The sequence below is a fragment of the Chiloscyllium plagiosum genome, unplaced genomic scaffold (assembly GCF_037043375.1).
Source record: "Chiloscyllium plagiosum isolate Xiang-an unplaced genomic scaffold, Cpla_swu_hap1 HiC_scaffold_38, whole genome shotgun sequence".
Lineage (NCBI taxonomy): Eukaryota > Metazoa > Chordata > Chondrichthyes > Orectolobiformes > Hemiscylliidae > Chiloscyllium > Chiloscyllium plagiosum.
In genome coordinates this window covers 19,024,775-19,039,774 of record NW_028270176.1, presented here as the reverse complement: position 1 = coordinate 19,039,774, position 15,000 = coordinate 19,024,775, and the positions used below count along the sequence as shown (strand labels likewise).

The 15,000-nt window shown below is 55.7% G+C and overlaps 1 protein-coding gene across 1 annotated transcript in view; it reads right to left on the bottom strand.

Annotated features, from left to right (window-relative positions):
* nphs1 (NPHS1 adhesion molecule, nephrin) overlaps positions 1 to 14,996 on the bottom strand; it is a gene marked incomplete at its 5' end in the record, with an annotated part of 175,783 nt that extends 160,787 nt beyond the window's left edge. Inside the window, 4 exons of the mRNA XM_087980827.1 lie at positions 8 to 139; positions 3,745 to 3,867; positions 12,251 to 12,445; positions 14,954 to 14,996. Of these exons, the coding sequence (XP_087836953.1) occupies positions 8 to 139; positions 3,745 to 3,867; positions 12,251 to 12,445; positions 14,954 to 14,996 (493 nt within the window). The remainder of the gene's footprint in view (positions 1 to 7; positions 140 to 3,744; positions 3,868 to 12,250; positions 12,446 to 14,953) is intronic.
* Between the last annotated feature and the right edge of the window lie 4 nt (positions 14,997 to 15,000).

Here is a 15,000-nt window from a genome sequence, read left to right as displayed (position 1 = left end):
GCCTTACCCCTGGTGAAGGTGATGCTGGAGGCTGGTTTGGAGTCCGTTGCTGAGCATGTGACGGTGTATTCCCGACCGGCCGCCCAGCTCCGAGCTCCCTCTCCATTCTCCGGGAATTCCAGCCGGACTTTGGGTGGGACTGTGGGTCAGAGACAGGCGCAGCCATCACCACCCTCCTCCAACAGCGTCTCCCGCAGACTCCCGCAGACACCCAGAGACTCCCAGGCACGAGTCCCCACAGCTCCCACAGACTCCAAGGCACGATCCCCACAACTCCCACAGACTCCAAGGCACGAATCCCACAGCTCCCACAGACTCCAAGGCACAATCCCCACAACTCCCACAGACTCCAAGGCACGAATCCCACAGCTCCCACAGACTCCAAGGCACAATCCCCACAGCTCCCACAGACACCAAGGCACGATCCCCACAGCTCCCACAGACTCCAAGGCACAATCCCCACAGCTCCCACAGACACCAAGGCACAATCCCCACAGCTCCCACAGACTCCAAGGCACAATCCCCACAGCTCTCACAGACACCAAGGCACGATCCCCACAGCTCCCACAGACTCCAAGGCACAATCCCCACAGCTCCCACAGACACCAAGGCACAATCCCCACAGCTCACACAGACTCCAAGGCACGAGTCCCCACAGCTCCCACAGACTCCAAGGCACAATCCCCACAGCTCCCACAGACTCCAAGGCACGAGTCCCCACAGCTCCCACAGACTCCAAGGCATCCCCACAGCTCCCACAGACTCCAAGGCATCCCCACAGCTCCCACAGACTCCAAGGCACGAGTCCCCACAGCTCCCACAGACGCCAAGGCACAATCCCCACAGCTCCCACAGACTCCAAGGCACAATCCCCACAGCTCCCACAGACTCCAAGGCACGAGTCCCCACAGCTCCCACAGACTCCAAGGCACAATCCCCACTGCACCCACAGACTCCAAGGCACAATCCCCACAGCTCCCACAGACTCCAAGGCACGAGTCCCCACAGCTCCCACAGACTCCAAGGCACGATCCCCACAGCTCCCACAGACTCCAAGGCACGATCCCCACAGCTCCCACAGGCACCAAGGCACGATCCCCACAGCTCCCACAGACTCCAAGGCACGATCCCCACAGCTCCCACAGACTCCTGCAGACCATAAACAGCAACAGGAGCTGTCTATTCGGCCCCTCAGTACGGGCTGACCCGACATTCCCCACCTCCCTTTTCCCACCCGATTCCCCAACGGATCCAGCATCAATCTCAGCCTTAAACACCCCGTCCGTCCCAGCTCCCTGTGGTGAGGCCTTCCCCAGACTCACAGCCCTCTGCGAGAAGGGAGGCCATTCATCCCTTTACCTGAGTGCTGGCCCTCCCTGATGGAACGATTTGCCCCCTGCCCTGTGTCCCGCCATCCCTCACTGGGATTGCGAATTACGGTGACTGCACTGGTATATCCCCCGCCTCCCTGGGTGGCACAGTCCAATCCCAATTCCCCAGAGACAGCCCGAGGCTCTGGGAGGTTTCTGTCTGGTCCCTGAATCCCCAGGACACCCCCATTCCCTCCCTCCTGGGATCTGTGGGATTTCCCAGAGCAGGGATACAGTGGGAGTTGCTCTCCCCTCCGCGGGGTGGTGGCACAACTCTGGTCTGGGATCCCGATGGAATGTTTCCGACTCTGGGATGTTCCCCAGGGAGGAGGCCTGTGACCAGTGGAGTGCCACAAGGATCGGTGCTGGGTCCTCTACTTTTTGTCATTTACATAAATGATTTGGATGTGAGCATAAGAGGTACAGTTAGTAAGTTTGCAGATGACCCCAAAATTGGAGGTGTAGTGGACAGTGAAGAGGGTTACCTCAGATTACAACAGGATCTGGACCAGATGGGCCAATGGGCTGAGAAGTGGCAGATGGAGTTTAATTCAGATAAATGCGAGGTGCTGCATTTTGGGAAAGCAAATCTTAGCAGGACTTATACACTTAATGGTAAGGTCCTCGGGAGTGTTGCTGAACAAAGAGACCTTGGAGTGCAGGTTCATAGCTCCTTGAAAGTGGAGTTGCAGGTAGATAGGATAGTGAAGAAGGCGTTTGGTATGCTTTCCTTTATTGGTCAGAGTATTGAGTACAGGAGTTGGGAGGTCATGTTGCGGCTGTACAGGACATTGGTTAGGCCACTTTTGGAATATTGTGTGCAATTCTGGTCTCCTTCCTATCGGAAAGATGTTGTGAAACTTGAAAGGGTTCAGAAAAGATTTACAAGGATGTTGCCAGGGTTGGAGGATCTGAGCTACAGGGAGAGGCTGAACAGGCTGGGGCTGTTTTCCCTGGAGCGTCGGAGGCTGAGGGGTGACCTTATAGAGGTTTACAAAATTATGAGGGGCATGGATAGGGTAAATAGACAAAGTCTTTTCCCTGGGGTCAGGGAGTCCAGAACGAGAGGGGCATAGGTTTAGGGTGAGAGGGGAAAGATATAAAAGAGACCTAAGGGGCAACCTTTTCACCCAGAGGGTGGTACGTGTATGGAATGAGCTGCCAGAGGATGTGGTGGAGGCTGGTACAATGACAGCATTTAAGAGGCATTTGGATGGGTATATGAATAGGAAGGGTTTGGAGGGACATGGGCCGGGTGCTGGCAGGTGGGACTAGATTGGGTTGGGATATCTGGGTCAGCATGGCCGCGCTGGGCCGAAGGGTCTGTTTCTGTGCTGTGTGACACTGCGACTCTGTGATATCTGGGTCAGCATGGCCGCGCTGGGCCGAAGGGCCTGTTTCTGTGCTGTGTGACTCTGCGACTCTGTGATATCTGGGTCAGCATGGCGGCGCTGGGCCGACGGGCCTGTTTCTGTGCTGTGTGACTCTGCGACCCTGTGATATCTGGGTCAGCATGGCCGCGCTGGGCCGAAGGGCCTGTTTCTGTGCTGTGTGACTCTGCGACTCTGTGATATCTGGGTCAGCATGGCCGCGCTGGGCCGAAGGGCCTGTTTCTGTGCTGTGTGACTCTGCGACTCTGTGATATCTGGGTCAGCATGGCCACGCTGGGCCGAAGGGCCTGTTTCTGTGCTGTGTGACACTGCGACCCTGTGATATCTGGGTCAGCATGGCCACGCTGGGCCGAAGGGCCTGTTTCTGTGCTGTGCGACTCTGTGACTCTGTGATATCTGGGTCAGCATGGCCGCGCTGGGCCGAAGGGCCTGTTTCTGTGCTGTGTGACTCTGTGACTCTGTGATATCTGGGTCAGCATGGCGGCGCTGGGCCGAAGGGCCTGTTTCTGTGCTGTACGACTCTGTGACCCTGTGATATCTGGGTCAGCATGGCGGCGCTGGGCCGACGGGCCTGTTTCTGTGCTGTGTGACTCTGCGACCCTGTCAGGTCCCATGTTGAAAGCCCCCCAGGGTGTGGGGTTTATGTGGAAGCTCTCAGTGTCAGAGCGCGGGGACCTGGTGTGAACCTGGTGAAGGTGCAACGCTACAGGGAGCTTCCAAGTAAACCCCGGAGACAAGTGAGGAACCGTCAATGCCCCAGATCAGAGGCGATCAGGGGCAGTGCTGGAAACACACAGCAGGTCAGGCAGCCTCCGAGGAGCAGGGCAATCGATGGGGCCCTTCACCACGAATGTTGGACTATACCCTGGTGCTGTGTGACCTCTGAGCCTGTCCAGCGCAGCCCCACACTGCCTCCTGCACATCTGTCAGGGTCAGTTGCGGGGTGGGCAGTATTCCGGGTCGCTCCGTGACGCGGTCATTACCGAGGACACTGAGCCAGGCGGTGCGGGAGATGATTCCTCTGTCCCACTCGGATCCTGCCCCTTGGCATTGGAATGAAGCGTCGTCCTCCAGTTGGACTGGCTGGATCTGGAGGTTGAACACCCCTGGGCAGTGCCAGGCCGAACAGGTTAGAGAGCAGCGTCTCCTCCTGGGGACAGCAGACACCCACCTACCCCCCTTCCCCATCCCCCCCGAGGGCAGAGAGCTCTCAGTGAGGGTGGGTCAGACACACAGAGACAACATTCCGGGATAACAGAGACTTCAACCCATCGTTCCCAACGGCACAACCTGCTCCTGTCCCTGTCCCCCAACGGGCCGAGTGGCCTCATCCCAGTCACGGGCAACAAACACCAACCATTTAGTGAGGATTGATCAGTGGGACTGGGATTGATCAGTGGGACTGGGATTGATCAGTGAGACTGGGATTGATCAGTGGGACTGGGATTGATCACTGGGCCTGGGATTGATCAGTGGGACTGGGATTGATCAGTGAGACTGGGATTGATCAGTGGGACTGGGATTGATCAGTGGGACTGGGATTGATTACTGGGACTGGGATTGATCAAAGGGACTGGGATTGATCAGTAAGACTGGGATTGATCAGAGGGACTGGGATTGATCAGTGGGACTGGGATTGATCAGTGAGACTGGGATTGATCAGTGGGACTGGGATTGATCAGAGGTACTGGGATTGATCAGTGGGACTGGGATTGATTACTGGGACTGGGATTGATCAGAGGGACTGGGATTGATCAGTGAGACTGGGATTGATCAGAGGGACTGGGATTGATCAGTGGGACTGGGATTGATTACTGGGACTGGGATTGATCAAAGGGACTGGGATTGATCAGTAAGACTGGGATTGATCAGAGGGACTGGGATTGATCAGTGAGACTGGGATTGATCAGAGGGACTGGGATTGATCAGTGGGACTGGGATTGATCAGAGGGACTGGGATTGATCAGTGGGACTGGGATTGATCAGAGGGACTGGGATTGATCAGTGAGACTGGGATTGATCAGAGGGACTGGGATTGATCAGTGGGACTGGGATTGATCAGAGGGACTGGGATTGATCAGTGGGACTGGGATTGATCAGAGGGACTGGGATTGATCAGTGAGACTCGGATTGATCACTGGGACTGGGATTGATTACTGGGACTGGGATTGATCAGAGGGACTGGGATTGATCAGTGAGACTGGGATTGATCACTGGGACTGGGATTGATCAGTGGGACAGGGATTGATCAGAGGGACTGGGATTGATCAGTGGGACTGGGATTGATCAGTGAGACTGGGATTGATCACTGGGACTGGGATTGATCAGAGGGACTGGGATTGATCAGTGAGACTGGGATTGATCAGTGGGACTGGGATTGATCAGAGGGACTGGGATTGATCACTGGGACTGGGATTGATCAGAGGGACTGGGATTGATCAGTGGGACTGGGATTGATCAGTGGGACTGGGATTGATCACTGGGACTGGGATTGATCAGTGGGACTGGGATTGATCAGAGGGACTGGGATTGATCACTGGGACTGGGATTGATCAGAGGGACTGGGATTGATCACTGGAACTGGGATTGATCAGAGGGAATGGGATTGATCAGTGGGACTGGGATTGATCAGAGGGACTGGGATTGATCACTGGGACTGGGATTGATCAGAGGGACTGGGATTGATCACTGGGACTGGGATTGATTAGAGGGACTGGGATTGATCAGTGAGACTAGGATTGATCAGTGGGACTGGGATTGATCAGTGGGACTGGGATTGATCAGTGAGACTGGGATTGATCACTGGGACTGGGATTGATCAGAGGGACTGGGATTGATCAGAGGGACTGGGATTGATCAGTGAGACTGGGATTGATCACTGGGACTGGGATTGATCAGAGGGACTGGGATTGATCACTGGGACTGGGATTGATCACTGGGACTGGGATTGATCAGAGGGACTGGGATTGATCAATGGGACTGGGATTGATCACTGGGACTGGGATTGATCAGTGGGACTGGGATTGATCAGAGGGACTGGGATTGATCAGTGGGACTGGGATTGATCAGAGGGACTGGGATTGATCACTGGGACTGGGATTGATCAGAGGGACTGGGATTGATCAGTGGGACTGGGATTGATCACTGGGAGTGGGATTGATCAGAGGGACTGGGATTGATCACTGGGACTGGGATTGATCAGAGGGACTGGGATTGATCAGTGGGACTGTGATTGATCAGTGGGACTGGGATTGATCAGAGGGACTGGGATTGATCACTGGGACTGGGATTGATCAATGGGACTGGGATTGATCAGTGGGACTGGGATGGATCAGTGAGACTGGGACTGATCAGAGGGACTGGGATTGATCAGTGGGACTGGGATTGATCAGAGGGACTGGGATTGATCACTGGGACTGGGATTGATCACTCGGACTGGGATTGATCAGAGGGACTGGGATTGATCAGTGAGACTGGGATTGATCAGTGGGACTGGGATTGATCAGAGGGACTGGGATTGATCAGTGGGACTGGGATTGATCACTGGGACTGGGATTGATCAGAGGGACTGGGATTGATCACTCGGACTGGGATTGATCAGTGGGACTGGGATTGATCAGAGGGACTGGGATTGATCAGTGGGACTGGGATTGATCAGAGGGACTGGGATTGATCACTGGGACAGGGATTGATCAGAGGGACTGGGATTGATCACTGGGACTGGGATTGATCAGTGGGACTGGGATTGATCAGAGGGACTGGGATGGATCAGTGAGACTGGGACTGATCAGAGGGACTGGGATTGATCAGTGGGACTGGGATTGATCAGAGGGACTGGGATTGATCACTGGGACTGGGATTGATCACTCGGACTGGGATTGATCAGAGGGACTGGGATTGATCAGTGAGACTGGGATTGATCAGTGGGACTGGGATTGATCAGAGGGACTGGGATTGATCAGTGGGACTGGGATTGATCACTGGGACTGGGATTGATCAGAGGGACTGGGATTGATCACTCGGACTGGGATTGATCAGTGGGACTGGGATTGATCAGAGGGACTGGGATTGATCACTGGGACTGGGATTGATCAGAGGGACTGGGATTGATCAGAGGGAATGGGATTGATCAGAGGGACTGGGATTGATCAGTGGGACTGGGATTGATCAGAGGGACTGGGATTGATCGGAGGGACTGGGATTGATCAGAGGGACTGGGATTGATCACTGGGACTGGGATTGATCAGTGGGACTGGGATTGATCAGAGGGACTGGGATGGATCAGTGGAACTGGGATTGATCAGAGGGACTGGGATTGATCAATGGGACTGGGATTGATCAGAGGGACTGGGATTGATCAGTGGGACTGGGATTGATCAGAGGGACTGGGATTGATCACTGGGACTGGGATTGATCAGTGAGACTGGGATTGATCAGCGAGACTGGGATTGATCAGAGGGACTGGGATTGATCACTGGGACTGGGATTGATCAGTGAGACTGGGATTGATCACTCGGACTGGGATTGATCAGTGGGACTGGGATTGATCAGAGGGACTGGGATTGATCACTGGGACTGGGATTGATCAGAGGGACTGGGATTGATCAGTGGGACTGGGATTGATCAGTGGGACTGGGATTGATCGGAGGCACTGGGATTGATCAGAGGGACTGGGATTGATCAGTGGGACTGGGATTGATCAGAGGGACTGGGATTGATCAGTGGGACTGGGATTTATCAGTGGGACTGGGATTGATCAGAGGGACTGGGATTGATCACTCGGACTGGGATTGATCAGTGGGACTGTGATTGATCAGAGGGACTGGGATTGATCACTGGGACTGGGATTGATCAGAGGGACTGGGATTGATCAGTGGGACTGGGATTGATCAGTGGGACTGGGATTGATCAGAGGGACTGGGATTGATCAGTGGGACTGGGATTGATCAGAGGGACTGGGATTGATCGGAGGGACTGGGATTGATCAGAGGGACTGGGATTGATCACTGGGACTGGGATTGATCAGTGGGACTGGGATTGATCAGTGCGACTGGGATTGATCAGAGGGACTGGGATGGATCAGTGGGACTGGGATTGATCAGAGGGACTGGGATTGATCAGTGGGACTGGGATTGATCAGAGGGACTGGGATTGATCAGTGGGACTGGGATTGATCAGAGGGACTGGGATTGATCACTGGGACTGGGATTGATCAGTGAGACTGGGATTGATCAGTGGGACTGGGATTGATCAGAGGGACTGGGATTGATCACTGGGACTGGGATTGATCAGTGGGACTGGGATTGATCAGAGGGACTGGGATTGATCACTGGGACTGGGATTGATCAGAGGGACTGGGATTGATCAGTGGGACTGGGATTGATCAGAGGGACTGGGATTGATCAGTGGGACTGGGATTGATCAGTGGGACTGGGATTTATCAGTGGGACTGGGATTGATCGGAGGCACTGGGATTGATCAGAGGGACTGGGATTGATCAGAGGGACTGGGATTGATCAGTGGGACTGGGATTGATCAGAGGGACTGGGATTGATCAGTGGGACTGGGATTTATCAGTGGGACTGGGATTGATCAGAGGGATTGGGATTGATCAGTGGGACTGGGATTTATCAGTGGGACTGGGATTGATCAGTGGGACTGGGATTGATCAGAGGGACTGGGATTGATCGGAGGGACTGGGATTGATCATTGGGACTGGGATTGATCAGAGGGACTGGGATTGATCAGTGGGACTGGGATTGATCAGTGGGACTGGGATTTATCAGTGGGACTGGGATTGATCAGTGGGACTGGGATTTATCAGAGGGACTGGGATTTATCAGAGGGACTGGGATTGATCACTCGGACTGGGATTGATCAGAGGGACTGGGATTGATCAGAGGGACTGGGATTGATCGGTGGAACTGGGATTGATCAGAGGGACTGGGATTGATCAATGGGACTGGGATTGATCAGAGGGACTGGGATTGATCAGTGGGACTGGGATTGATCACTGGGACAGGGATTGATCAGTGGGACTGGGATTGATCGGAGGGACTGGGATTGATCAGTGGGACTGGGATTGATCAGTGGGACTGGGATTTATCAGTGGGACTGGGATTGATCAGAGGGACTGGGATTGATCAGTGGGACTGGGATTGATCACTGGGACTGGGATTTATCAGTGGGACTGGGATTGATCAGTGGGGCTGGGATTGATCAGTGAGACTGGGATTTATCAGAGGGACTGGGATTGATCAGAGGGACTGGGATTGATCAGTGGGACTGGGATTGATCAGAGGGACTGGGATTGATCAGTGGGACTGGGATTGATCAGAGGGACTGGGATTGATCAGTGGGACTGGGATTGATCAGAGGGACTGGGATTGATCAGTGGGACTGGGATTTTTCAGTGGGACTGGGATTGATCAGAGGGACTGGGATTGATCAGTGGGACTGGGATTGATCAGAGGGACTGGGATTGATCAGTGGGACTGGGATTTATCAGAGGGACTGGGATTGATCAGTGGGACTGGGATTGATCAGAGGGACTGGGATTGATCAGAGGGACTGGGATTGATCAGTGGGACTGGGATTGATCACTGGGACTGGGATTGATCAGTAGGACTGGGATTGATCATTGGGACTGGGATTGATCAGAGGGACTGGGATTGATCAGTGGGACTGGGATTGATCAGTGAGACTGGGATTGATCAGTGGGACTGGGATTGATCACTGGGACTGGGATTGATCAGAGGGACTGGGATTGATCAGTGGGACTGGGATTGATCAGTGGGACTGGGATTTATCAGTGGGACTGGGATTGATCAGTGGGACTGGGATTTATCAGAGGGACTGGGATTTATCAGAGGGACTGGGATTGATCACTCGGACTGGGATTGATCAGAGGGACTGGGATTGATCAGAGGGACTGGGATTGATCAGTGGAACTGGGATTGATCAGAGGGACTGGGATTGATCAATGGGACTGGGATTGATCAGAGGGACTGGGATTGATCAGTGGGACTGGGATTGATCACTGGGACAGGGATTGATCAGTGGGACTGGGATTTATCAGTGGGACTGGGATTGATCGGAGGGACTGGGATTGATCAGTGGGACTGGGATTGATCAGTGGGACTGGGATTTATCAGTGGGACTGGGATTGATCAGAGGGACTGGGATTGATCAGTGGGACTGGGATTGATCACTGGGACTGGGATTTATCAGTGGGACTGGGATTGATCAGAGGGGCTGGGATTGATCAGTGAGACTGGGATTTATCAGAGGGACTGGGATTGATCAGAGGGACTGGGATTGATCAGTGGGACTGGGATTGATCAGAGGGACTGGGATTTTTCAGTGGGACTGGGATTGATCAGAGGGACTGGGATTGATCAGTGGGACTGGGATTTTTCAGTGGGACTGGGATTGATCAGAGGGACTGGGATTGATCAGTGGGACTGGGATTGATCAGAGGGACTGGGATTGATCAGTGGGACTGGGATTTATCAGAGGGACTGGGATTGATCAGTAGGACTGGGATTGATCAGTGGGACTGGGATTGATCAGTGGGACTGGGATTGATCAGTGAGACTGGGATTGATCAGTGGGACTGGGATTGATCAGAGGGACTGGGATTGATCACTGGGACTGGGATTGATCAGAGGGACTGGGATTGATCAGTGGGACTGGGATTGATCAGAGGGACTGGGATTGATCAGTGGGACTGGGATTGATCAGTGGGACTGGGATTGATCAGAGGGACTGGGATTGTTCAGAGGGACTGGGATTGATCACTGGGACTGGGATTGATCAGAGGGACTGGGATTGATCAGTGGGACTGGGATTGATCAGAGGGACTGGGATTGATCAGTGGGACTGGGATTGATCGGAGGGACTGGGATTGATCGGAGGGACTGGGATTGATCAGTGGGACTGGGATTGATCAGAGGGACTGGGATTTATCAGTGGGACTGGGATTTATCAGTGGGACTGGGATTGACCCTTGAACCCACCCTGACACTGACCCTAACCTCACATGGACCCTTGACCCCCCTCACACTGACCCTAACCTCACACTGACCCCTGACTCCCCTCACACTGACCCTAACCTCAGACTGACCCCTGACCCACCTCACTCTGACCCTAACCTGACACTGACCCCTGACTCCACTCACACTGACCCTAACCTCACACTGACCCCTGACCCACCACACTCTGACCCTAACATCACACTGACCCCTGACTCCCCTCACACTGACCCTCACCTCACACTGACCTTGACCCCCGCCACACTGACCCTAACCTCACTCTGACCCCTGACCCCACCCTCACACTGACCCTCACCTCACACTGACCCCTGACCCACCTCACTCTGACCCTAACTTCACACTGACCCCTGACTCTCTCACACTGACCCTAACCTCACACTGACCCCTGACCCCCCTCACACTGACCCTAACCTCACACTGACCCCTGACCCCCCTCACACTGACCTTAACCTCACACTGACCCCTGACTCCCCTCACACTGACCATAACCTCACACTGACGCCTGACCCACCTCACTCTGACCCTAACCTGACACTGACCCCTGACTCCCCTCACACTGACCCTAACCTCACACTGACCCCTGACCCTCCCTCACACTGACCCTAACCTCACACTGACCTCTGACCCCCCTCACACTGACCTGAACCTCACACTGACCCTTGACCCCCTCACACTGACCTCTGACTACCTCATACTGACCCTAACCTCACACTCACCCCTGACCCCCTCACACTGTTCCTAACCTCACACTGACCCCTGACCCCCTCACACTGACCCTCACCTCACACTGACCCCGACCCCCCTCACACTGACCCTCACCTCATCCTGACCCCTGACTCCCCTCACACTGACCCTCACCTCACACTGACCCCTGACCCCCTCACACTGACCCTCACCTCACACTGACCCCTGACTCCCCCACACTGACCCTAACCTCACACTGATCCCTGACCCCACCCTCACACTGACCCTAACCTCACAGTGACCCCTGACCCAACTCACACTGACCCTAACCCCACACTGACACCTAACACCCTCTAACTGACCCTAACTTCACACTGACCCCCGACCCCACTCACACTGACCCTCACCTCATCCTGACCCCTGACTCCCCTCACACTGACCCTCACCTCACACTGACCCCTGACTCCCCTCACACTGACCCTAACCTCACACTGATCCCTGACCCCACCCTCACACTGACCCTAACCTCACACTGTTCCTTGACCCCCCTCACACTGACCCTAGCCTCACCCTGACCCCTGACCCCACCATCACACTGACCCTAACCTCACACTGAACTCTGACACCCCTCGCACTGACCCCTGACCCCACTGACCGCTCACCCCTCTCACACTGTCCCTCTCCTCACACTGGCCCCTGACCCCCTCACGCTGACCCCTGACCCTCCCTCCCTCCCTCCCCCAGTCGGTACCTGCTGAGGTGTTCCCTGAGACCGTGTACCGGGGAAATCCTGGCAGACTCTGACCGGGTCCGAGCAGTAATCCATCCCGAACCCACTGGATCTGTCCGGAGGCAGACTCCACCTCACACTCCAGGAGGGCTCCCTCTCCCTCGATCCCAGTCCGGTTCTCTGGCTGTTTCCGAAACGTCTGTCTGACCGGGAACCCTGAGGGAGGGAGGGAGAGGGCGAGAGAGAGGGGGAGAGAGGGAGGGAGAGAAAGAGGGAGAGAGAGAGGGAGGGGGAGATTGAGAGCAAGAGAGAGAGAGGGGGAAAGAGAGGGAGGGAGTGAGAGGGAGAGAGGGAGGGGGAGAGAGAGGGAGGGGGAGAGACAGAGAGAGGGGGAGAGAGGAAGGGAGAGGGAGAGAGAGAGAGGGAGAGAGATGGAGGAGGAGAGAGGAAGAGAGAGAGGGAGGGGGGAGAGAGAGGGAGGGACAGAGAGAGGGAGGGACAGAGAGAGGGAGGGAGGGAGGGAGAGAGAGAGGGAGCAAGAGAGGGAGAGAGAGGGAGGGAGACAGAGAGGGGAGCGAGAGAGGGAGTGAGGGAGGGGTAGAGATAGAGAGAGGGAAAGATAGAGGGAGAGAGGGAGGGGGAGAGATGGAGGGGGAGAGAGGGAGGGAGGGAGAGAGAGAGAGGGAAAGGGAGAGAGAGAGGGAGAGGGAGGGAGAGAGAGAGAGGGAGGGGGAGAGAGCGGGAGGGAGGGAGAGAGGGAGGGGGAGAGAGAGAGAGGGAGGGGGAGAGGGAGAGCGAGGGAAAGAGGGAGAGAGAGAGGGAGAGCGCGAGGGAGGGAGGGAGAGAGAGGGAGGGAGAAAGAGAGGGAGGGAGAGAGAGAGGGAGGGAGAAAGAGAGGGAGGGAGAGAGAGAGAGGGAGAGAGAGGGAGGGAGAGAGGGGGGAGCGAGAGTGGGAGGGAGAGAGTGAGGGAGAGAGAGGGAGGGAGAGGGAGAGAGGGAGGGAGGGGGGAGAGAGAGGGAGGGAGAGAGAGAGGGGGAGGGAGAAAGAGGGAGAGGGAGAGGGAGTGAGTGAGAGAGAGAGGGAGGGAGAGAGAGTGAGGGAGAAAGAGGGTGGGAGGGAGAGAGAGAGGGAGGGAGAGAGGGAGAGAGAGAGAGAGGGAATGAGGGAGGGAGAGAGGGAGGGAGAGAGAGGGAGAGAGGGAGAGAGAGGGAGGTAGAGAGAGAGGGAGAGAGAGAGAGGGAGGGGAGAGAGAGGGAAGGGGAGAGAGAGGGAGAGAGAGAGGGAGAGGGGGGGAGAGAGAGAGTGAGGGGGAGAGAGAGAGGGAGGGGGAGAGAGAGAAAGGGAAGGAGAGAGTGGGAGGGAGAGAGAGAGAGGAAGGGAGGGAAGAGAGAGGGAGGGAGAAGAGAGGGGGAGAGAGAGAGAGGGAGAGAGAGAGGGAGGGCGAAAGAGAGGGAGAGAGAGGGAGGGAGGGAGAGAGAGTGAGGGAGAAAGAGGGTTGGAGGGAGGGAGAGAGAGAGGGAGGGAGAGAGAGAGAGAAGGGGAGAGAGTGAGAGAGAGAGAGGGAGAGAGGGAGGGGAGAGAGAGGGAGGGGGAGAGGGAGGGAGAGAGAGTGAGGGAGGGAGAGAGGGAGGGAGAGCGAGAGGGAGAGAGAGGGAGGGAGAGAGAAGGAGGGGGAGAGAGAGGGAGGGGGAGAGACAGAGAGAGGGGGAGAGAGGAAGGGAGAGGGAGAGAGAGAGAGAGGGAGGGGGAGAGAGAGGGAAGGGGAGAGAGAGTGAGAGGGAGAGCGGGAGACAGGGAGGGAGAGGGAGAGAAAGAGGGTGTGTGGGAGAGAGAGAGCGAAGGAGAGAGAGCGAGGGAGAGAGAGTGAGGGAGACAGAGAGGGAGCGAGAAAGGAAGTGATGGAGGGGTAGAGATAGAGAGAGGGAAAGATACAGGGAGAGAGAGAGGGAGAGAGAGACCAGCGTCAGAGTTGCTCAGAATATTCACCCCATCCCTGTCCCTGGGAGTGTTTGATGGGGGGACAGTGTAGAGGGAACTTTACTCTGTATCTAACCCCGTGCTGTCCCTGTCCCTGTCCCTGGGAGTGTTTGATGGGGGGACAGTGTAGAGGGAGCTTTACTCTGTAACTAACCCCGTGCTGTCCCTGTCCCTGGGAGTGTTTGATGGGGGGACAGTGTAGAGAGAGCTTTACTCTGTATCTAACCCCGTGCTGTCCCTGTCCCTGGGAGTGTTTGATGGGGGGGACAGTGTAGAGAGAGCTTTACTCTGTATCTAACCCCGTGCTGTCCCTGTCCCTGGGAGTGTTTGATGGGGGACAGCGTAGAGGGAGCTTTACTCTGGGTCTAACCGTGTGCTGTCCCTGTCCCTGTCCTGGGAGTGTTTGATGGGGGACAGTGTAGAGGGAGCTTTACTCTGTATCTAACCCCGTGCTGTCCCTGTCCCTGGGAGTGTTTGATGGGGGACAGTGTAGAGGGAGCTTTACTCTGTATCTAACCCCGTGCTGTCCCTGTCCCTGGGTGTGTTTGATGGGGGACAGTGTAGAGGGAGCTTTACTCTGTATCTAACCCCGTGCTGTCCCTGTCCCTGGGGGGTGTTTGATGGGGGACAGTGTAGAGAGAGCTTTACGCTGTATCTAACCCCGTGCTGTCCCTGTCCCTGGGAGTGTTTGATGGGGGACAGTGTAGAGGGAGCTTTACTCTGTGTCTGTGTGTTGAGTATCTCACTCTGTGCATTGTGGGTAACGTCCTGATGAGGTCCCTGGGCGGAGATC